Raw genomic sequence first — 26,031 nt, 5'->3', positions numbered from 1 at the left:
AGCTTAACGCGGCAGTCCACAAAATGGAATCTGACTACGTGATGATGGTCTGTAGGTAACCAAGTCTGGACCAGACAATCCAGTGATTGACATCAAGAGCATAAGCCTACACTACTGGGATATGACAACATGCATCAACCAAGCCAGTGGGCTTGACCCGATCATTTAATTACCTCTGACCACAAGCAAGGATTGATGAAGTTCAGTTCCAACCCAAATGTTCATGGGTACTGCAAGGTTACTGATATATGATACGGAAACAAAGCTATGGTAGAGAAGGGTATATCTCTTAATAATGACACAACATGTCTCGTTGGAACACTGACCAAAATTACACCACATGGTACTTGTTGTTTTAAGTAAATATTGATAGCTACAGCCTTCACAGCTGATAATTAGCAAGGATCGTGTGACAGATTCTATACAACCCCCGAAGAAGTCCTTCATCAGAGTCAGTCAGATTTCTAATTATTTTCAAATGAACTCAAACTTGTGCCCTTTGAAATTTAGCACCATCACGTAGGCGACCCATATAGTTGGATAGTCAAGCAACCCAATGACATTTACTGTAGAATCGGAACATTTAACAGTGCTAGTGTTCATTAAAGGTAGTTTCATTTTCCTCTTGACCCTGTTTCAGCAGATATGACCGTAGATAAGCAAAAAACATAAGATATCTTGAGGTTCTATCTTGACCCTTAAAATCAGCATCAAAATGGTGTGTTCCATACACAAGCCGAACCACCAACCTTCATTTCTTTTCTCAGCGTGACCAGTCTTCGAAAACAGGCCCTGTTCACTAAACACATCATCAAAAGGCCCTGTTTCAGCATACAGATCATCAAAAGGCCCTGTTTCAGCATACAGATCATCAAAAGGCCCTGTTTCAGCATACATCATTAAAGGCCCTGTTTCAGCATATAGATCATTAAAGGAAGGCCCTATACATATCATTAAAAGGCCTTGTTTCACCATGTCATCAAAAGGCCTTGTTTCACCATATGTCATCAAAAGGCCCTGTTTCAGCATACATGTCATTAAAAGGCCCTGTTTCAGCAAACATATCACTAAAAAGCCCTGTTTCAGCATACATATCATTAAAAGGCCTTGTTTCAGCATACATGTCATAAAAAGGCCCTGTTTCAGCATACATGTCATTAAAAGGCCCTGTTTCAGCGGTGACAGGCCGGGAAGGCCACATTTCAGAAATGACTATTGCCGGGAAGGCCACATTTCAATTACATGGCTGTAGCCGGTAAAGCCATATTTCCAATAGATTAATTAATTAATGGATTACCATAACCGGTAAAAGAGTGTCCACTTGTATTATATTGCTACAACCAGAAACGAATAATCTTTCCTACTCACAAGCGTGGTGTTTAGAAGAAGAAGAAAAGAATTTATTTTTGGACTTGAACAAATGTGTTCCTCGTCCCAAAAACACATGGTGTACAGGCCTGTAAAGGACATAGGATATATTTACAGCCAATTTATGGAGGCTGGACAATGTATTGTGTTTGAGTTCTTACTTCATGAGAAAGTTTAATGTATTTAGCTAAGTTTCGCAAGGCAGATTTATTGGAATATCTAAACAGTGACATAAACTTGGTCTAACCCAATAGAAGCTTTTAATATATAACTTTCTAAACTGTGAATATTTAGGACAAATCAAAATAAAATGATACTCATCTTCAACAAAGATTTTACCCTGGCTATTGCAATAATCACAAATACAATCTTCCTTTGGAATATTACTGTATCTACCAATTTCTCTCATAAGGCGATGAGTTGCGTGATTATTTCCCTATCACTAGGATTTCTAACTAGATCCAAATACAATTCAAAATAAAAAAATTCTTTTAATTTTTTGTAAAGAAATAATTTACCATTTAACTCTAAGTCAGATCTCCATTTCTGAATATAGATATCAATGAAACGTTACTTAACAACTTTACAAAAATTATCAACATTTGCAATTGGAAATTCCCAAACATGCCCATAACCAATTTCATAAAATAACATTTTAACACTACGTAACCATGATTTATAACCATTATTTACATCATTTAAACAAAAAACATAAACATCCCGCTATATACAGTTTTCACTAACGTAACACACGGATATACCTATTTATATATAAAGGGTACCTCCCAAGTTCGCCACACACAGAAACTGTAGATGATTTGGCATTGATCTGCAAAATACGCCTGCAAAATTTTAAGTGAATTCTTTCAAATTCAGAACATTTTACGATACCCCACACTTCACAGACATGTTTTGTGATCATACGCCATTTTATCTGTTTGTACACATGACAACAAACTAAACCATTATCATTATTATTGTTTTACAGATTAAGATTTATTATTATTATGATATGTAATATACCTATTAGTATGTTATATTGTGCTAATTATAGAAATAAAACCTGTTGTGATCTGAATAAAATTATGAGGAAACATGTCTTGTTTTGTTAAATACGGTAACCTGTTTGAATCACTAAGCATGTTTTGACAGCATAGCCGGGAGAACCACATTCCATGTTCACGCAACCATAACTATTGCCGGGAGAGCCACATCAATTTTGGCTATCGTTTTCGGAAATGTGGCTCTCCCGGCCTGTAACCGTTTCAGCAGATGTATCACTAAAAGGCCCTGTTTCAGCATACATGTCATTAAAAGGCCCTGTTTCAGCGTATATGTCATTAAAAGGGTCCTGTTTAATATGTACATCATTAAAAGCCCCAGTTAGGTATACACATCATTAAAAGGCCCTGTTAGGTATACACATCATTAAAAGCCCCAGTTAGGTATACACATCATTAAAAGACCCAGTTAGGTATACACATCATTAAAAGCCCCTGTTAGGTATACACATCATTAAAAGCCCCAGTTAGGTATACATATACACATCATTAAAAGCCCCAGTTAGGTATACACATCATTAAAAGCCCCAGTTAGGTATACACATCATTAAAAGGCCCAGTTAGGTATACACATCATTAAAAGGCCCTGTTAGGTATACACATCATTAAAAGCCCCAGTTAGGTATCCACATCATTAAAAGCCCCAGTTAGGTATCCACATCATTAAAAGCCCCAGTTAGGTATCCACGTCATTAAAAGCCCCTGTTAGGTATCCACATCATTAAAAGCCCCAGTTAGGTATACACATCATTAAAAGCCCCAGTTAGGTATCCACATCATTAAAAGGCCCTGTTAGGTATGCACATCATTAAAAGCCCCTGTTAGGTATACACATCATTAAAAGCCCCAGTTAGGTATACACATCATTAAAAGGCCCTGTTAGGTATACACATCATTAAAAGCCCCAGTTAGGTATACACATCATTTAAAACCCAAGTTAGGTATACACATCATTAAAAGCCCCAGTTAGGTATCCACATCATTAAAAGCCCCAGTTAGGTATCCACATCATTAAAAGCCCCAGTTAGGTATCCACATCATTAAAAGCCCCAGTTAGGTATACACATCATTAAAAGCCCCAGTTAGGTATACACATCATTAAAAGCCCCAGTTAGGTATACACATCATTAAAAGCCCCAGTTAGGTATCCACATCATTAAAAGCCCCAGTTAGGTATACACATCATTAAAAGCCCCAGTTAGGTATCCACATCATTAAAAGCCCCTGTTAGGTATACACATCATTAAAAGCCCCAGTTAGGTATACACATCATTAAAAGCCCCAGTTAGGTATACACATCATTAAAAGGCCCTGTTAGGTATACACATCATTAAAAGCCCCAGTTAGGTATACACACACATCATTAAAAGCCCCAGTTAGGTATCCACATCATTAAAAGGCCCAGTTAGGTATACACATCATTAAAAGGCCCTGTTAGGTATACACATCATTAAAAGCCCCAGTTAGGTATACACACATCATTAAAAGCCCTGTTAGGTATCCACATCATTAAAAGCCCCAGTTAGGTATACACATCATTAAAAGCCCCAGTTAGGTATCCACATCATTAAAAGGCCCAGTTAGGTATACATACACATCATTAAAAGCCCCAGTTAGGTATACACATCATTAAAAGCCCCAGTTAGGTATCCACATCATTAAAAGCCCCAGTTAGGTATACACATCATTAAAAGCCCCAGTTAGGTATACACATCATTAAAAGGCCCTGTTAGGTATACACATCATTAAAAGCCCCAGTTAGGTATACACATCATTAAAAGCCCCAGTTAGGTATCCACATCATTAAAAGCCCCAGTTAGGTATACATACACACATCATTAAAAGCCCCTGTTAGGTATACACATCATTAAAAGGCCCTGTTAGGTATACACATCATTAAAAGGCCCTAGTTCATCAAGGACATCAAAATGCCCTGTTCAATATACATGTATACTTCATTAAAAGGCCCTGTTAGGTATACACATACATAAAATGCTGTTCAGCATACACATTATTCAAGTGCCCTGTTTGAGCATACATATAATTTAGAGGCCCTAGTTCAGCAAAGATGTTAAAACGCCCTGTTCAATATACACATCATTTAAAGGACCTGTTTCAGCATACATATCACTAACAGATCCTGTTTTAGAAAAGATGTTAAAAGACCCCTGTTCGATATACACATCATTAAAAAGTGCTGTTTCAACATACAGATAATATGACATTACCACACAAAGCTGACAATTTGTTACGTGTCAAAGGTCTCCTTTGGGAAAACAGAAATCTGCATTTTGTAGTATGAGCAATTTATCATTATATTTATATTCTCAAAGCTGAAGTTTTTAAAGATTTCCTGTTGTGGGCAGCACAGTTCCTGGAATACGAGACAGTTTGATTGGGCCTCTCTAAGACTGCATTGTTGTAATTGATTGGCTAACAACACTGTTGTCCAAGACATACACACAGCATCTGACAGGCTCCACACCAATTGTGTGGTTCCGCTTCTCTGGCCCTCCCTATATTGTCTGTGAGGATCCTAGGAATTTTAATGATCCTTTAATTCAAGAACTACTTGCTTGCTATAATTTCTCTGTGTGTGGACCCCTGTTCTATCTTGTTGCATCAACTAGAGCAGGTCAGCCAGTACTGCCTTGACTTAACAGTTCCTCAATCTTACAAAAGCAATTAAACTATTTGGTCCACTTAAACATGTTAAATCTATAATTCTCTGAAGTTTGATTCAACCACTTTCAAATGCCTTTGGGAGACAAATAAAGAACATGTGCTTTATAACTACAATGTGAAAATATATGCTCATATTTCAATCTCAATATCTTCTTTCTGACCCCCTTGCATGGCAGTCATTTGGAACAACAACAATTGGAACTGGCCAGGCCTATTGTCAACAGAACAATGCCATGAAATGTGTCTTAATGTGAGCCTTGCTGAAGGATTGTACCAACATAGAAACAGAAGGATTGTTACATTAGAGATCAAGAAGGATTTTTACATTAGATGATCCAGAAGGATTGTAACATTTGAGGATGAAGAATTGTAACATTTGAGAACCAAAAGGATTGTAACATTACAGAAAAAGAAGGATTATAATGTAAGAGAGGCAGAAGGACTGTAATAATAAAACGGCAGAGATGCAAAAGGATTGTAAGGTCAGAGATGCAAAAGGATTGTAACATCAGAGAGGCAGAAGGATTGTAACATCAGAGAGGCAGAAGGATTGTAACATCAGAGATGCAAAAGGATTGTAACATCAGAGATGCAAAAGGATTGTTACATCAGAGATGCAAAAGGATTGTAACATCAGAGATGCAAAAGGATTGTAAGGTCAGAGAGGCAGAAGGATTGTAACATCAGAGAGGCAGAAGGACTGTAACGTCCGAGAGGCAGAAGGATTGTAACATGAGAGATGCAAAAGGATTGTTAGATCAGAGATGCAAAAGGATTGTAACATCAGAGAGGCAGAAGGATTGTAACATCAGGGACACAAAAGGATTGTAACATCAGAGACACAAAAGGATTGTAACATCAGAGAGGCAGAAGGATTGTAACATCAGAGAGGCAGAAATACCAACATTACAGAGGCAAAAAGATTGTAAGGCTTGTAAATGTTAGGGACTTCTAACTATGGATATGACTGGATTTTTTCTTCCTAAACTGAAATAATACTAATCTTGAAGACAGATGTTTCAGGCTTTGTCCTAAACTTTATATTCAGCCTAATACAATATATTTGTCTATACTAGTTTAGGACAATATAGAAATTTGTCCTAAACTTTATATTCAGCCTAATACAATATATATATAATACAATATAAAGTTTAGGACAAAGCCTATATATATGCAAGGTATTTGCTATGCAATGGATCTGAGACAAACTTACACACCATACAAAGAAAAGAGGCAATATTAATCCCCTCTACACAAATTCCGTCGACAGTTAAAAATCCTCTAGATGTTATCACAAGTTTCGAGTATCACGAATGTACACTCCCCGATAAGACAAACACAAATTATACACTACGCCAAGTGTATCACTGTCTCCTGATTGGGCCATGCTCTGGCAATATCCTCTCTGTAACTATTTTCGCGTGATAGACACTTCTTTGAAATGTGTGCTTCACAAACACTTTAACACCTGGCAGACATCTAAGTTACACGGAATTAAGATATACTAGATGCTGGCAAGGGGACATAACTCAAGCTGCGGTGACATCATGTAAAGACAAACGGGTGGTTAGAGCACTCCCGCTTGATAGATGGAGGCAAGAATGGATGCCAGCCATGAAACCCCAATCAGCTGCTTAACTCCAAAACTCCGCCACGATGCAGCAGTGATAAGATCTTTAACTTATCTTGTCTGGATATCAAAATGTGAAGTCACGCTTAACATCCGCACAAAGGACACCATTGTTCTGGGCGGAGGCTGAAACCAATCACATGGCGTAAGAAATCACTGCCGTTACGTCTAGCGGAACTAATAGGCCTTTTGTATGACAAATTGTCTGTAAATTGTCGCACACACAATCACACGTACTGAGGGGACATAGCTGATGTTATCGGTGAGCTAAGGTTCTCTGTTGCATTTCACCAGGTCGGGTGGACTATCATGTGATTTTTTTCTTCCACTATAACAATGATCAGCAACAATGGTCTGGAGGAAGCCTCTATCGCGTGAACCACTCCCCGACCAACCCTCTACCCTTAACTCTCATTAATGTCTCTCTTCAGACAGAGGCAACATTTAACTTCATTAACTAGCCCCTACACTAGAAGTGTAAGAACACCCTACACTAGAAGTGTAAGAACACCCTATACTAGAAGTGTAAGAACACCCTATACTAGAAGTGTAAGAACACCCTATACTAGAAGTGTAAGAACACCCTATACTAGAAGTGTAAGAACACCCTATACTAGAAGTGTAAGAACACCCTACTCACCCTACACTAGAAGTGTAAGAACACCCTACACTAGAAGTGTAAAACACCCTACACTAGAAGTGTAAGAACACCCTACACTAGAAGTGTAAGAACACCCTACACTAGAAGTGTAAACACCCACCCTACACTAGTGTAAGAACACCCTACACTAGAAGTGTAAGAACACCCTACACTAGAAGTGTAAAACACCCTACACTAGAAGTGTAAGAACACCCTACACTAGAGTGTGTAAGAAGTGTAAACACCCACTAGACTAGAAGTGTAAGAACACCCTACACTAGAAGTGTAACAACACCCTACACTAGAAGTGTAAGAACACCCTACACTAGAAGTGAAGTGTAAGAACACCCTACACTAGAAGTTAAGAACACCCTATACTAGAAGTGTAAGAACACCCTATACTAGAAGTGTAAGAACACCCTATACTAGAAGTGTAAGAACACCCTATACTAGAAGTGTAAGAACACCCTACACTAGAAGTGTAAGAACACCCTACACTAGAAGTGTAAGAACACCCTACACTAGAAGTGTAAAACACCCTATACTAGAAGTGTAAGAACACCCTACACTAGAGTGTAAGAACACCCCTACACTAGAAGTGTAAAACACCCTATACTAGAGTGTGTAAGAACACCCTATACTAGAAGTGTAAGAACACCCTACACTAGAAGTGTAAGAACACCCCTACACTAGAAGTGTAAGAACACCCTACACTAGAAGTGTAAGAACACCCTACACTAGAAGTGTAAGAACACCCTACACTAGAAGTGTAAGAACACCCTACACTAGAAGTGTAAGAACACCCTATACTAGAAGTGTAAGAACACCCCATACACTAGAAGTGTAAGAACACTAGAAGTGTAAGAACACCCTATACTAGAAGTGTAAGAACACCCTACACTAGAAGTGTAAGAACACCCTATACTAGAAGTGTAAGAACACCCTACACTAGAAGTGTAAGAACACCCTACACTAGAAGTGTAAGAACACCCTATACTAGAAGTGTAAGAACACCCTATACTAGAAGTGTAAGAACACCCTACACTAGAAGTGTAAGAACACCCTACACTAGAAGTGTAAGAACACCCTACACTAGAAGTGTAAGAACACCCTACACTAGAAGTGTAAGAACACCCCCTACACTAGAAGTGTAAGAACACCCTATACTAGAGTGTAAGAACACCCTACACTAGAAGTGTAAGAACACCCTACACTAGAAGTGTAAGAACACCCTACACTAGAAGTGTAAGAACACCCTACACTAGAAGTGTAAGAACACCCTACACTAGAAGTGTAAGAACACCCTACACTAGAAGTGTAAGAACACCCTATACTAGAAGTGTAAGAACACCCTACACTAGAAGTGTAAGAACACCCTATACTAGAAGTGTGAACACCCTATACTAGAAGTGTAAGAACACCCCTACACTAGAAGTGTAAGAACACCCTACACTAGAGTGTAAGAACACCCTACACTAGAAGTGTAAGAACACCCTACACTAGAAGTGTAAGAGACACCCTACACCCTACACTAGAGTGTAAGAACACCCTACACTAGAGTGTAAGAACACCCTACACTAGAAGTGTAAAACACCCTACACTAGAAGTGTAAGAACACCCTATACTAGAAGTGTAAGAACACCCTATACTAGAAGTGTAAGAACACCCTACACTAGAAGTGTAAGAACACCCTATACTAGAAGTGTAAGAACACCCTACTACTAGAAGTGTAAGAACACCCTACACTAGAAGTGTAAGAACACCCTACACTAGAAGTGTAACAACACCCTACACTAGAAGTGTAAACACCCTACACTAGAAGTGTAAGAACACCCTACACTAGAAGTGTAAGAACACCCTACACTAGAAGTGTAAGAACACCCTACACTAGAAGTGTAAGAACACCCTACACTAGAAGTGTAAACACCCTACACTAGAAGTGTAAGAACACCCTACACTAGAAGTGTAAGAACACCCTACACTAGAAGTGTAAGAACACCCTACACTAGAAGTGTAAAAACACCCTACACTAGAAGTGTAAGAACACCCCTACACTAGAAGTGTGTAAGAACACCCTACACTAGAGTGTAAGAACACCCTACACTAGAAGTGTAAGAACACCCTATACTAGAAGTGTAAGAACACCCTACACTAGAAGTGTAAGAACACCCTACACTAGAAGTGTAAACACCCTATACTAGAAGTGTAAGAACACCCTACACTAGAAGTGTAAGAACACCCTACACTAGAAGTGTAAGAACACCCTACACTAGAAGTGTAAGAACACCCTACACTAGAAGTGTAAACACCCTACACTAGAAGTGTAAGAACACCCTACACTAGAAGTGTAAGAACACCCTACACTAGAAGTGTAAGAACACCCTACACTAGACCCTACACTAGTGTGTAAGAACACCCTATACTAGAAGTGTAAGAACACCCTACACTAGAAGTGTAAGAACACCCTACACTAGAAGTGTAAGAACACCCTATACTAGAAGTGTAAGAACACCCTACACTAGAAGTGTAAGAACACCCTACACTAGAAGTGTAAGAACACCCTACACTAGAAGTGTAAGAACACCCTATACTAGAAGTGTAAGAACACCCTACACTAGAAGTGTAAACACCCTATACTAGAAGTGTAAACACCCTATACTAGAAGTGTAAGAACACCCTACACTAGAAGTGTAAGAACACCCTATACTAGAAGTGTAAACACCCTATACTATGAATGTACAGACACTAACTTTATGAAGTCTTTCATAAACAATACACATGTATCTCTTTAGATTATCATGAACTAAGTAATCCCACCTTGTTTAGTTTTCCATACCTGGATGCCCTTCTTAATAAAGAAAAACTTATTCCCAAGAAACAATCACTTCAATCCACAAGAAACAATTACTTCAATACACAAGAAACAATTACTTCAATACACAAGAAACAATTAATTCAATACACAAGCAGTATTACTTCAATAATCAAGAAGTGTTACTTCAATACACAGAAAGTGTTACTTCAATACACAAGAAATTACTTCAATACACATTAATACACAAGCAGTATTACTTCAATACACAAGAAGTGTTACTTCAATACACAAGAAGCTATTACTCCAATACACAAGCAGTATTACTTCAATACACAAGAAACAATTACTTCAATACACAAGAAACAATTACTTCAATACACAAGGAGCTGTTACTTCAACCCACAAGAAACAATTACTTCAATACACAAGGAACTATTACTCCAATCCACAAGGAACAATTACTTCAATACACAAGAAACTATTACTCCAATACACAAGAAAGTATTACTTCAATACACAAGAAACAATTACTTCAATACACAAGCAGTATTACTTCAATACGCAAGAAGTGTTACTTCAATACACAAGAAACTATGACTCCAATACACAAGAAAGTATTACTTCAATACACAAGAAACAATTACTTCAATACACAAGAAACTATTAATCCAATACACAAGCAGTATTACTTCAATAATCAAGAAACAATTACTTCAATACACAAGCAGTATTACTGAATCAAATGTTACTTCAATACACAAGAAAGTATGACTTCAATACACAAGAAAGTATTACTTCAATACACAAGAAGCTATTACTCCAATACACAAGCAGTATTACTTCAATACGCAAGAAACAATTACTTCAATACACAAGAAACTATTACTCCAATACACAAGAAGCTATTACTCCAATACACAAGCAGTATTACTTCAATACGCAAGAAACAATTACTTCAATACACAAGAAACTATTACTCCAATACACAAGAAGCTATTACTCCAATACACAAGCAGTATTACTTCAATACGCAAGAAACAATTACTTCAATACACAAGAAACTATGACTCCAATACACAAGAAAGTATTACTTCAATACGCAAGAAACAATTACTTCAATACACAAGAAGCTATTACTCCAATACACAAGCAGTATTACTTCAATACACAAGAAACAATTACTTCAATACACAAGCAGTATTACTTCAATACGCAAGAAGTGTTACTTCAAGACTCAAGAAACTATTACTTTAATCTGCAAAGGTTTTACGCCGCTTTTAGCAATATTCCAGCAATATCACGGCGGGAGACACCAGAAATGGGCTTCACACATTGAACCCATGTGGGGAATCGAACCCGGGTCTTTGGCGTGGTGAGCAAACGCTTTAACCACTAGTCTACCTCACCGCCCCTTAATCTGCAAGGAAGTATTACTTCAATACACACAAGAAGTTATTACTCCAATCTGTAAGAAGTATTACTTCAATCCACAAGAAACAATTCTGTTAATCCAGAAGAAAGTTTGAATTCAATCAACAACAAAATATTACTGCAATCCAGAAAAAAGTATTACTTCAATCCACAAGAAACAATTCTGTTAATCCACAAGATGTATTACTTCAAAACAAAAGGAACTATGATTTCAATCCAAAGGAAACTAAAATCTTTTCTGTATTGAAGGAATACTTTCCTTTGGATTTAAATAATAGTTTCTTTTGGACTGAAGGAAAACTTTTGTTTGGATTGAAGAAATACTCTCTTGTGGATTGAAGTACATATCTCAATCTAAAAGAGAATTTCTGTAACATCCACAGGAAGCTTAGATAAAATTTCACACAAACCCACTACTGTGTAGTCCTACTTCAGCAATACATCTACCACCAGCCAGACTGGAACCAATGTCATAAATCCATAAAAATTCTGATTTCACTTTTCCACCTAAATACTGGATATGGTAATCCGTAGTGTGGTGAAATAGTGCCAATACAGTCGGTCCCTGCCATATATGCTACTACATTCATGACAACTGCTGACAAGCAGCTACAGTCATTACAATTCACTTCACAGGAAGCTTCACATTTATTACCCACAGGGTTGGAAAAATCATAAAAATTGTATGTGCATAAAGGCAAATATCAGTTCACCACTGTATTGTTTACGCTATCCAGACAGCTTTGTTGTTGTCACTCGAACCTCAAATCTAATTGTGATGTACGGCCGGAATGTAACAATGTCATTGCTGAAGATCCAGGTCGTTATTCTACAACTGCCGTTTTCTAAGACGCTGTGTATTTTCCAACAGGATGCTAGAAAGGGCTAAGAAATAAAGTGTAAGAATTCATGATCTAAGAATGTATGTAAGAATTCATGTATTGCCCTTGTTCTCGCTTGGGAAGAACAAGAATTTTGACACTTGTTTCATAAAATCAGTATGATATACATGAGTGGGTAATAATTCAAGACACGATCCTGACATGATGGACTTCTTAGACATTATTGGTGCTGCCAATAGTGCAAAACACTCACTCACTCACTCATAGGGATGGTGCAGATCAGTTCTTACATTCCTCTATAGGGTTCTGGTGGAAAAGGGGTGGTAGGGTTGGTGAGCAGTTAAAATGTTCAAAACGTTAAAATGAAGACCCAGGTTTGATTCCACACATGGGTACCATATGGAAGACCATGATATTGCAGTAATAATGCTAAAAGTGGTGTAAGACCTCACTCACTCACTTACTCATCCTGAGGAGGTTTGTTTCCAGTGATCTCTGAATATGATGGATATGGATAGTAAGTGTTGCATGTGGATGTTTGGCAACAGGAAATTGGTTTTCAGCAACCCATGCTTCTCGTTGGAGGCAACTAACAGGATCAGCTGGTCAGGCTTGCTGACTTGGCTGACACGTCATCATATCCCAATTGTGTAGATCGATGCTCATGCTGTTGATCACTGGATTGTCTGGTCTGTATACAGACTACTGTCGTGTTCCTATATTACCAGTGTATGAAGTAAGCCAAAAACCCAGCCAGACATCAGGGCTGGTAACTTCACATCTTTACCAGCCCAAAATGGATTTAACCAGACCATATATGGTGAATTTACTCAGATATATGGAACATCTACAATTTTTACCAGACCATCAGGCTGGCTAGCTGTAAATTTAGACCGTCCGTCAGAAATCTAGACCGTCTGGGGCTGTCGGATGGGCCTTTTTTCATACACTGATATTACCCATGATGATCCGGGTTAGAATGAATCTTCAGCAACCCAAGCTTGTCGTAAGAGGCGACTAACGGGATTGGGTGGTCAAGCTCACTGACTTGGTTGACACAGGTGATCTTATCCCAACTGGGTATTTACAGATTACTTATTTACAGATCTTATCCCAACTGGGTATTTACAGACTACTCTCATGTAGCTGGAAAATTGCTTAATGGGGCATTGAACAACAAACAAATCCCATCTTTTTACAAAACCCTTTTTATCATGACATTGTAGCAGTATAGAAAGTAAGTTCATCTATATATGACATAATACACATGTAAGAGTTTTGTTGCCTCATATTCTGCACCAACTGACCTTCTTATTGTGTCTCACCCTGACTGAGGTAGGTTAACGAGATTTACCTGGTGGCTCTACCGCACAGCTCCTTGAAACCAAATGCCTTGGAATTTCAGTCAGGTACAATTCAGCAGCATTGCGATCCACACAAAGTCAGGATATAATCTAATTAATCTTGCCATGGCACTAATGAGTGATGGCTTGCGAACGAGGGAATAACAGATACCTCATGTGTTACCTGACCGATCCCATCAGAGCTAATCACTGCTTACCTGTGCAAACAAGTCGGTCAGGCCAAGAGCACCTGGGACATTAATCGGGCAACAGCAATCAAAATATTGGCATATCATATTAACATGATTTGAGGGTCTGGGTTCCAATCCAATTACCATGAGATAAATGGTGAGCTGAGAGCATACATCTGATCACTCTATTTGGACGTGTACATATTGCTGCATATATGTATGAGACTCTCTTAATCTGTCATTGTTGCGCCTTGAGCATATCTGCTGATGTGGAAAAGGCGCATGAAGAAATCTGCAATATCTATCTATCTATCTTATTACATTGATACATAACATTGCTGTCTTTAATTTTTTGGCAATTTATATATTTCGACTGATGGGGAATCTTAAGTGTCTTTTGCAGTGTGGAACTTTATGAGCCATTGGACATTTACAACCTTCTTTTAAATCTAGTTTGATTTTTACATCTTTCATCAAGTGCCATTTGTCAGTGTATATAAAGCAAACTTATGCGTAATGGTTTGATTGGTTGTTGTTTAATGCCACACTCAGCAATATTCCAGCTATATGGCTGCAATCTGTAATTAATCAAGTCTGGACCAGACAATCCAGTGATCGACAGCATGAGTATACAATTTTGGAAACAATGGCACTTGTCAACCAAGTCAGTGAGTCTGACCACCCGATCTTGTTAGTCACCTCTTACGACAAGCATGGGTTGCTGAAGACCAATTCTAACCTGGATCTTCAAAGGGTTCTAAGTATTACCCAATCACCCTGTAAAACCCTTGAAAATCCATGTAGCTACATATCCCGTCTATAGAGTGATCCGGAATGAAGCACATCACTGTGCATACACAATTCCCATATTTGCAATAAAAACATGTTTGTCTTTCGTAATTTTTTTATGAGTGAGTGAGCATGGTTTTACACCGCTGTTAGCAATATTCCCCAATATCATGATGGGGGACACCAGGAATGGGCTTCACACATTGTACCCATATGGGGAATCAAACCCGGGTCTTTGGCATGACGAGCAAACACTTAAACCACTAGGCTACCCCACCGTATTGAGTGGGTAAATGTACTGTACACTGGGGGCAGCAACAACACTGGGAAGACTGACTGACAACCTGGTGACTGGTGGGATATCAGGTGATTGCTCTTCCAGTGGTTTAGACAGTATGAAGAACTCTATTTCTGCTGCTAACAGCATCCTGTGTCATTATCAAAACAGTAAATTACCCATTTTTGCTGGAAGTATAGTTCACATACTTGTGTACCCCTCTGAGAGGTGTAGACTGACACAACTTCTATGACAGAAAGCTATGATTACACAATGCCATTCAGACAAGACAACCTGTCGTCTGACTTTTTGTCATTTTGTGGTTCCAGAAGCTCTGACTCTCAAAAGAAATAAAGATTATGAACAAATTCAGTCCTACAATACTACTACATACATTCAATACAGCGATAGCTTTGGGGATGAGGTCAAGGTCACAGTTCTGCTGTGGAGACAAAACACTGGTCAGCCACAATTTGTCACACGTGTCAATACTGAGTGAGTGAGTTTAGTTTTACGCCGCACTCAGCAATATTTCAACTATATGGGCGGTCTGTAAATAATTGAATCTGGACCAGAACAGTCAAGTGATCAACATTATGAGCATCGATCTATGCAACTCGGAAACGATGACATGTGTCAACCAAGTCAGTGATCCTGACCACCCAATCCGTCTTGTTAGTCTTTTACCATGACTGAAGATCAATTCTATCTCGATACTGACTGTGGCTATATAAAACAAACAGTAATATACAGTAGATAACTGTGTTATACAACAGTGAGACCACACACTGGTCAGACAACCCTTGACACATATACAACAGTCACTGGTCAGACACTGACTGTGGCTATATATAATATACAGTAGATAACTGTGTTATACAACAGTGAGACCACACACTGGTCAGACAACCCAGTGTGACACATCAGACAACCCTCTCTCGATACTGACTGTGGCTATATATAATAAACAGTAGGTCAGACAACCCTAAGACTGTGTTATACAACAGTATACAATAGATAACTGTGTTATACAACACACACACACTGGTCAGACAACCCTTGACATGTCTCGATACTGACTGTGGCTATATATATACAATAGATATACAGTAGATAACAACTGTGTTATACAACAGTGAGACCACACACTGGTCAGACAACCCTTGACATGACACATATCTTAGATATGTGTTATACAACAGATGACTGACTGGGCTATATATATTATACAGTAGATAACTGTGTTATACAACAGTGAGACCACACACTGGTCAGACAACCCTTGACACATATCTCGATACTGACTGTGGCTATATATACAATAGATAACTGTGTTATACAACAGTGAGACCACACACTGGTCAGACAACCCTTGACATGTCTCAACTGACCGTGGCTATATATAAAATAGATAACTGTGTTATACAACAGTGAGACCACACACTGGTCAGACAACCCTTGACATGTCTTGACCGCGGCTATATATACAATAGATAACTGTGTTATACAACAGTGAGACCACACACTGGTCACCCACCACCTGACATCCCCATGCTAGTGGGATCCCCTTCAATACAGAATAGTTCTACATTTAAGACAAAAGCTGGCAAGCCAGACAGGGGCCTATAAAATTCCATCAAACTGATTGATTCAGTAAGCATATGCACTTTCCAACTCTCATAAAGCTGTCTTGATACTCCCTCTGCTGCTAGCAAAACTACGGGGAAATCATAGTGAGTTCTGCCTACACTGATAAATTGGCACCATCAGCTTCTGAATAATGGGACGAGGCTTAATACACAAATAAGCGTGGAACGGTTAGCAAAAGACATTTAAATTCAAATCACAAATAAAATAGTTCCATTTGCTGTCGAATTTCCGAGTGATGTAGATGTGGTAACGTGGATGATTTCATTTGAAGTCTTCCGGGAACTTGTTAAAAAAATTGAAGCATTTTTTTTCCCAATAGTCTGGAACACCGAGTCAACATGTAAGAAGACAAGCTGGGTTCCTTGGTACAATACAGGCAGAGCACAATCCCTAAAACCACCAAGTGATGGAAAAAGTCGTATGCAATCACATTTAAACCTCTAGGGCAGAAGATGTATTGATTGCATTTATTTTCGACTCGTACAATTTGTCGATAAAGGTTTTTAGTTACATCCAAGTCTCACCCTCCATTTTTGCAACCATAATTTTTTTCTATCAAGAATCGGAGACCAATAAAGCACTTAAAAATCGGCAAATAAAGCCCCATACACGAACTGAGGAAAACACACTCATAATTCTAATTGTCCCAAACATTAGCCTTGCAACTCAAACAGTGAAAAACTGTTATTACCCAGCATGCAGTATGTATCAAGTCAGACACATCTGCAAATATTCCAAATTTGATTTAGCGATGGAGATGATGTTGGACTGTTTTGTGCATCCTGGGGCTACTGCTAATTGTTTTCAATTACTTGGCTCAATACACAGCAAACAATACGTTGTGTTCCAAAAGAGCAATTCCTTCGGGGGATATTACGTTTTATCTCTTTCAGTCGCCCTCAGACGATTTCATCCACGTCTTTTAAATTCGAAAGTCTGTGAATACAGGGTAATTATTACACAGCTGTTCTGCTAAAGTCGAAGGTCAAGTGATCGCCAAAAATAACGACACGTAATAGATTTTCATGACGATGATAATTGTGTATCGTGTTTCCGTCTCTTCTGTATCTTCCTGGACTCTTTAATCAATTAAATATGTGAAATATGATACAGAACCTGAGACTCAGGAGATTGACGGCTGTCAAACTGGTGACACAAAAAAGTGTTACAAAGTAAATTTATGTCTGGTTAATGATGGATAATTAGCAGAATCAGATCATATTTTAGAAAGTGTTAAAATATGATAATTAATGATAATTTAAAAAAATAAATTGTTCTCTTGTTACTAATTTTAGAGTTAGAATTTCAACATTGGAATAGAAACATCAATTTGGGTTGTTAATTTCAGGGAGTAAATTTCAGTACAGGGAAAATATGATGATGAATTTTGTTCCACAGAAACAAAGGATTCGGTAGTGATGTCATCGGTTATCAAAATATTTACGTATCGGTAAATATAATGAAATGTCTATACTGTAACAATTAGTGCTGCAACTATACAGCAATACATTATTACATATCAATATGAGGCTCATGATACATTACATCGATTTATAACTCATACATCACAATTCATATGCTAAATTACATTACAATTTATATTGATGTAAATACAAGTCAGTAATAACACAATGTTCAAAACAGTTTGTTCAAGAACCAGTTTTTGCATATTCTCTAGGATTTCCTGGTTGGCCACAAATAGCAAAAACTTCACAGTGCCCCAAGATAATGTTTTTCACCCTTTAATATCCCAGCTGAGCTGTCTGAAATTTAAAAAGAGATGATTCAAGGCTGTGATACACCTGTAAAGGTGAGAATATGAACTTATAAAATATAACTAATGTATCAGGATACGTATTATATCACACCTGTATCAACCAGATACGTATCGTATCTTCATTGTAACCTTAAAGTTCCAGTGTAGATACAAATTTATGAATATCCAGAAACATTAATATCAATATAATTCAATTCAATGGGAAGGTTCACATCCATTAAGATTATCATGATTAAGATGGGCCATGAGAAGGCAGAAAATTGAACTTCAAACATTAATGAATCAGCTTGCTTCATCTTCAGAATAAAAAATTTATTTACAGAGGTAATTTTTTATCTATACACATGCAAAATACTTAATCTTATTTTCAATTGACACAATGACTTGTCATAATAATTTAGCATTGATAAACTCATACTAAAATTTTCAATAGGTAATCAGTTATAACATCTGGAACTAGTCGCTAATCAACAGAGCTAACTATGGTTCATTAGCATCATGCAATAATAATAATAATAATAATAATAATAATAATATTTGACTTTTATAATAAACCTGTATCCCTGCACTTGTGGTTGTTGTTTAATGTCCACTCAGCAATATTCCAGTTGTATGATGGTGGTCTGTTATAATCGATTCTGTCCTAGACAATCAAGTGATTGACATCATGAGCACCGATCTGCACACCTACTACAGGATGCCTCAGCCACATCAGCCAAGTCAGCGAGTCTGACCACCCAATCCCGTTCATTGCCTCTTACAATGAGCATGGGTTGCTGAAGACCAATTCTAACCCAGGGCCCCGTTCCTCAAAGCGATCGTAGCGCTACGACAGTCATAAGTCTATGTTAAAGTATGGGAGTTACGACTGTCGTAGCGCTACGATCGCTTTGAGGAACGGAGCCCAGATCTTCACAGGTTCTATGTATAATCCAATCAACCTGTAAAACCCTTGAAAATCCATGTAAATATATCTCATCTATAAAGTGATTTGGAATGAAGCACATCACGGCACATACACAATCCCTATATTTGCAAGGAGAACGTGTTTGTCCTTCTTAGCTTTTTATACCATGCTTGGACGCATAGACCTGAAGCACATGGTACTATTTTCATAGGTTGGGTAATCTTGAAATTATTTCACTCTTGTATGTGTTATACTCATTTCATGTGTAACTCTCTCTGTAGCCTAGTGGTTAAAGCGTTCACTTGTCACGCTGAGGACCCAGATTTTCGATTCCCCACATAGGGACAATGTGTGAAGCCCATTTCTGGTATCCCCTGCTGTGATATTGCTGGAATAGTCCTAAACACTCACTTACTCAACTAAACACTCAATTGGAAAAGATATCTGACAACAAATTTCTAAAATCAATAGTATATAATAATCTCTTTGTGTTACAGAAACAAGTGACCTTAATCCATACACAGAAGATATTTAATAACAAACTGTGATCAGGTGACGTCTGCAGCTATTCCTAATTACTGAAATGTCAAAGTGTATTATATTATAGAACATGTATCTCTTATAAACTTACAGGACTTTTGAAAATGTTAGACATAAGAAAGTAAAGATTGTTGAAGACAGAGACCACCCATCACAGTTTTAATGTCGAACTATGTTGTGTATTTCTTGTTTAACACTGCAGCTGTCAATGTTCAATTTATATGGTTGCAGCCAATCTGGACCCGACGATCCAGTTATTATCAGCAATGATCCATGCTGTCGGACGTCAATGACACACACGATCAACTAAATCCGACCACCTGATCCATTAAGTCGCCTCTTACACCCAGCAAAGGTCAGTGGAGACCAATTCTGTCCCGAAATCTTCAGACCTCACGATCACTGCAGTAATACTACTGACACAAACATTGTAATACATTGTATCATTGGCCACACCAAACCCTATCTTTTTGTCTTCTAGTCTCTGCAAATAACAGCATTTTACAATATACTGATGGAAACAAATAAGGGGACACATGAAAATACAAGTGTTTATTTATTCCCAGATTTAGTGAGTGAGTGAGTAAGTTTGGTTTTACGCTGCTTTTAGCAATATTCCAGCAATATCAAATCAGGGGACACCAGAAATGGGCTTCACACATTGTCCCATGTGGGCAATCGAACCTGGGTTTTTAGAGTGAGAAGCAAACACATTAACCACTAGGCTACCCTACTGCCCTATTCCCAGATTTAAACCCATAGTGCAATACAAAGCAGGTGATATTCATGTGTTCTATAATTTCTTTCCATCAGTATATTTGCTCGGTGACTGAACAGCAAAAACGTAAATATGTCATAGTAACTTATTCATGACATCCTTTCAGTGTAACCGAATCCTAGTTGTACTACCTTCCTTCAACTATTGTTATTACACTCTGGCATTTGTGCAAAGCTGAGCTTTCTGTGTTTTTATAGGACCTTTAAGTGATTCCCATGCTTATCAATGTCCTGGCCTGTGAGGAATCAATGAGATAGGTACAGAATTTTAGTTGAAATTCCACTTATTACAGTTATTATTTTAATATTTTTCTAATCAAATCTTGTGTCTATGTGAGCTTAGAATGAGAACAAACCTGGCAGGAATATATAATGATCATCTATTTCTCACCCAAGCCACAAGGTGAGGTGGGTTTAATGCAAGATTACTACACTTCTATATATACTGACATGTATACTCAGTGCCATTATTGAAGGGTCATGTAGCTATAAGGTAATATAATGCAAAATAAAGTATGCTGTGACAAGATTATAGCACGAAGAGATAGTTTATTAACTGAGGAGAGTGTTCAGTGCTAAGCTGTGATAAAAGGATCATGACTGTATCTACACGGACATCAAACAAAGGGATGCCCCCAAAACGGAAAGTCACAACAATGGAGTCCAGGACCAACCAGTACATTGTGTAGCCGCCTCTCTGGTCCTGGACAGAGTTACATGCTTCTGATCAAGTTCATGAAGAATGCCTGTGGAATAGCCTCCTGTTCTTGCACAAGAGCTCTCCGAAGACACTGTGGAGCAGGGTGACGTCTGTTAACTCGTCTGCCAAGTTCATCCCATGCATGCTCGATGGGATTGAGGTCTGGTGAACATGCCGGCCAGTCCATCCGTTCCACACCCTGTTGCTGAAGATAATCAGTGACTATCCTGGCTCTGTGAGGTCTGGCATTATCGTCCTGTAGAAGAGGATCACGACCATAAAATCCATGCATAGCTTGCAAAAAGGGAATAGCAATGGGGGTCAAGATTTCATCTTGATACCGCTGACCATTCAAATTTCCATCAATAATGTGAAGCTGGGTTCTTCCTGTAGCCATGATACCGGCCCAAACCATGACTGACCCGCCACCAAACCTGTTGTGTGTGACAACTGTAGCATCAGTAAACTGTTCACCTCTTCTGCGGAATATTCTCCGAAGATATCACTAAAAGACAAAATAAACCGGCTTTCATCTGTAAAGAGGACGGTCGACCATTGACGTTGATTCCAACGACTGTGACGTCTGCTCCAGGCTAAACGTGCATGTCTGTGACGTTGCACAAGTGGTGGACGGACTGCTGGTCGTCTTGAACGGAGCCCACTGGCACTTAATCGGCATCGTTTAATGTTCATGCTTATCCTGACACCATGAACATTCTCATGTTCAGTCTGAAGGTCACCGGCGGTCACGAATCGGTTACGTAAAGTGACGTTAACCAAGTGCCTGTTTTGCCTTGCAGTGATAACTCTAGGTCGACCTGGTCTTCTCGCATATTCCATCGATCCCGTGGCTTGAAACCTTTGCCACAGTCTCCAAATGACACTTTGACTCACACTGAAGTGATTTGCAACTTGTCGTTGACTATGACCAGCTTGTATCAGACCAATTGCTTGACCCCTCTCCGCTACCGTCAGGAAATGTCTCATTTCGAATCAGAAACCATGATGTCAGGGTGAGACTACAGTAGACATTTATGGCCTAAATCTGTGCATGGGAAGTCGCACTTTCTCACGCATGACAAGACAAAATGCTGCCATTCCACGATAGACATTGACAGTGTTCACAGAAACAAAACATTTATCAAAATGATCATGTTTTTGAAACACTGTATATCTTTAACTTCTAATGTGTTCTATGGTGCCTTATGTCAACAGGGTTTTAACAGTATTGACTTCTCAATACTGATATATTCATAACATGGAATTGATTCCTATAAATGCAAAAGACACATGACCCTTCAATAATGGCACTGAGTATACTTGTTTCTGTCCTCTTAAACAAAAGTAGGGGTGGTGGGGTAGCTTAATGGTTAAAGTGTCTGCTCGTCACACTGAAGACCAGGGTTTGATTCCCCACATGGGTACAATGTGTGAATCCCATTTCTGGTGTCCCCCAGCGTGATATTACAGGAATATTGGTAAAAATCGACGTAAAACCATACTCACTCTCTCAATCTTGGAATAAATAAAGGATCACTTGTACTTTCATGTGTTCCCTGGATCGGGTGGTCAGGCTCACTGACTTGGTTGACACATGTCATCGGTTCCCAATTGCGTAGACCGATGCTCATGCTGTTGATCACTGGATTGTCTGGTCCAGACTTGATTTTTACAGACCGCCAACATATAGCTGGAATATTGCGGAGTAAAACTAAACTCACTCACTCACAGCATCACTCTGGACTTTCCTCCCACATACAGCAGACATGTTGTGATACAATCATAAAACTGCATTGTGAGTTTTAGTACTTTTACATATACAAGTATGGTACACTGGGAATGTACATGCTCCAGAGTCCCTACTTGGATGTCAGGGACAGCACTGGGGATGACCTCGTCACTCACCTCGACCTCTCTCTGTGTCCTTGATGATGCTGTGATAGTCCTCCTCAGCCTCATTGCTGGCCTCCTCCGCACTCCGCAGACAGCTTGATGTTGAGATTAATCGCCATGACAACCAGTTTGGTGTTTTTTTCAAGACAGATGCTGTGGGGTTCACTGGAACAGAAAAAAGATAGTCATTATTATTATTAATCTGTATGTTGATACATTTTGTTACATCATCATCATCATCATCATCAGTACATTAAGCCCCAAAAGTGACCGCCTCCGTGGTGTAGTGGTTAGAGCGTCTGCCCGGAGAGCGGAAGGTCGCGGGTTCGATCCCGACCGCGTCATACCAAAAGACGTTAAAATATGGTACTTGTTGGGCCCTGCCTGGCTCTCGGCATTAATGGGTACAACAAGGACTGGTCGGCTCGGAGTCAGTATAACGTGTCTGAGTGGGGTATTCATGCTTCACTGCGGCATGGTATCTCAGTGGGCTAGCACTATAAAATCAGCTTAAGTACAAGCAGGCGCACATACACATACACACGCATGCACGTCATCATATGAGCGAAATATTCTCAAGCACGATGTTAAAACCCAATTTCACCTCACCTAAGCCCCAAAAGTAGTCTGTACTGTGTCCCTATATGCATTCCTATGTATATGATGTAGCAAACAATTACCTCAACCGACACTCTCCTCTCAAATTTGTTTGCACCTATTCACAATTTTACAGAGTGAGTTAGGTTAAGTCCCCTTTGAACAGTATTCCAATTATATAACAGTGCGTCAGCTTAATGTGGGAAGAAAGCCCAAGGTGATACAGGTTTCTGATATTTAGTACTTTGGTGAAACACGCAAACCTTTGGTGCCCATACCCCCTCTCCCACAAGAGTTTGTGAGTTTGGTCTTACATCGCTTTTAGCAATATTCCAGCATTATTATGGCAGGAGTCAAAAGAAATAGGTTTCGCATACTGTACACATTTGGGGAATTAAACCCAGGCCTTCAGCAGAATGAGAGAACGCCTTAACTACTAGGTTACCCCACCACCACTTTTCCATCAGAGTGAGAGAGCGAGCGAGTTTAGTTTTACGCCACTTGTAGCAACATTCCAGCAACATCATGACAGGAGCCACAAGAAATAGGCTTCACATACTGTACACATTTGGGGAATCAAACCCTGGCCTTCAGCGGGATGACAGAACGCTATAACCACTAGGTTACCCCACCACCACTTTCCATCAGAGCGAGTTTATATTTAGCTGCTTTTAGTATATTCCAGCAATATCATGGCAGGGGACACCAGAAATGGGCACCACACGTTGTACCCATGTGGGGAATCAAACCTGGGTCTTCGGCGTGACGAGCGAATGCTTTAACCACAAGGCTACCATACCTCCCTTTTCCATCAGAACCCGTTAGAGGAGTGTGATGATTTATCTGTGCCATTCCTATGGGGACTCTGAGTTAGAAGTTGACTCCAATAACCAATGCCTGATGTAAATTTCAACATGGATCCGGTTGTTTGGATCTGAGGCATGGTTAACAGAACACATAAATAGCATGGCTTTTGGTGTTTAGTCACTGTTTTGCCTTGTCCAGATTATTTGCAGGGCAGTATAAATTAAGCCTGTGATATAGTTCGAATAATGCTGAGTACAGCATAAAAGACTATATTTACTCACTCACTCTGTGCTTTGAGATATATTGCATTGCATTGTAATGATCAGGAGGTGAACAAACATTGGGGTTGGGTGTTCAGGGGTTTGGGTTTGGACTCATATAGCATGTGCAAAATTTCATAAAGACTTCTGACTATCACTGCATTTCATTTTTACTGAAGCCGTTGGTAGATTACATTGTTTCGAGTTTACTTCATGTGTTTTGTTCTGGTCTGTTGTTAGTCTTGACTGCGGGACCCCGTCGCGGCTCTCGGCTACACTGTTGTCACAATGCAATCATCTCAACAAGATGGTGATATTGAAGTGACACGAAGCTGATTCGTTGACAACTATACACTGTGGAATCTAAAGTCCGTGCCTGCACTACAAAACACCATAACACCCAAAGACAAGATCAAATACAAAATAATCAGTTTTAATGCATTTCATCATGTTTTGCTTGATACACTGTATATCTGATGTCTTTTAAACGGATGAAACTGTCATACCTGTGCAGATATGTTTTGCCTGTGTTGTTTGTCTCAACTGCTGACTATACAGCCTCACGGTGCTGTGGCGACATTGTTTTAACGACAAGATCGACCGGGTCTGCCGATACACACATGATCTTATGGAGGCTGCCATGTTGGAAAGGTCAAATGCTTACAGCCAATCACTGGCGCCGACACATCTCGGTTTGTCCTAACAACGAGAAGCTTCGTTTTCTGCTGCAAAAGATAGTGATATACGTGATTTACCGAACTTGTAAATTGCATTAAACGTACATCATTACGAGTGTCTTTGGTGTAAATAAATAGTATAGCTATTGACTAATCAGCTTTGAACAGTACCAAAGATGCATTAGAAGTGTCATTTGATTCTGACGCCTAGGTAAGAAAAACAATATTTCGCATGAGTATCCAACAAACTTTATATTTACTGATTGCCATTTAACAAACATCGAATGTAATATAGAAACCATTGTTGACGTAATAGAGACATCATTGCTGACGTAATACAGACATTTCCGTTTTGATGTAATACAGACATATTT

General features: G+C 39.0%; 1 protein-coding gene across 1 annotated transcript in view; it reads right to left on the bottom strand.

Annotated features, from left to right (window-relative positions):
* Positions 1-25,624, bottom strand: part of LOC124289488 (heat shock protein 75 kDa, mitochondrial-like) — a 92,446-nt gene extending 66,822 nt beyond the window's left edge. Inside the window, 2 exon segments of the mRNA XM_046726117.1 lie at positions 23,329-23,481; positions 25,487-25,624. Of these exon segments, the coding sequence (XP_046582073.1) occupies positions 23,329-23,481; positions 25,487-25,622 (289 nt within the window). The 5' untranslated portion in view covers positions 25,623-25,624.
* Between the last annotated feature and the right edge of the window lie 407 nt (positions 25,625-26,031).

This window comes from Haliotis rubra, unplaced genomic scaffold (assembly GCF_003918875.1).
Source record: "Haliotis rubra isolate DU_JTF1 unplaced genomic scaffold, ASM391887v1 Scf442, whole genome shotgun sequence".
In the NCBI taxonomy this organism is placed as follows: Eukaryota; Metazoa; Mollusca; class Gastropoda; order Lepetellida; family Haliotidae; genus Haliotis; species Haliotis rubra.
The sequence above is the reverse complement of the archived record's forward strand: the minus strand, read 5'-3'. Positions and strand labels throughout refer to the sequence as shown.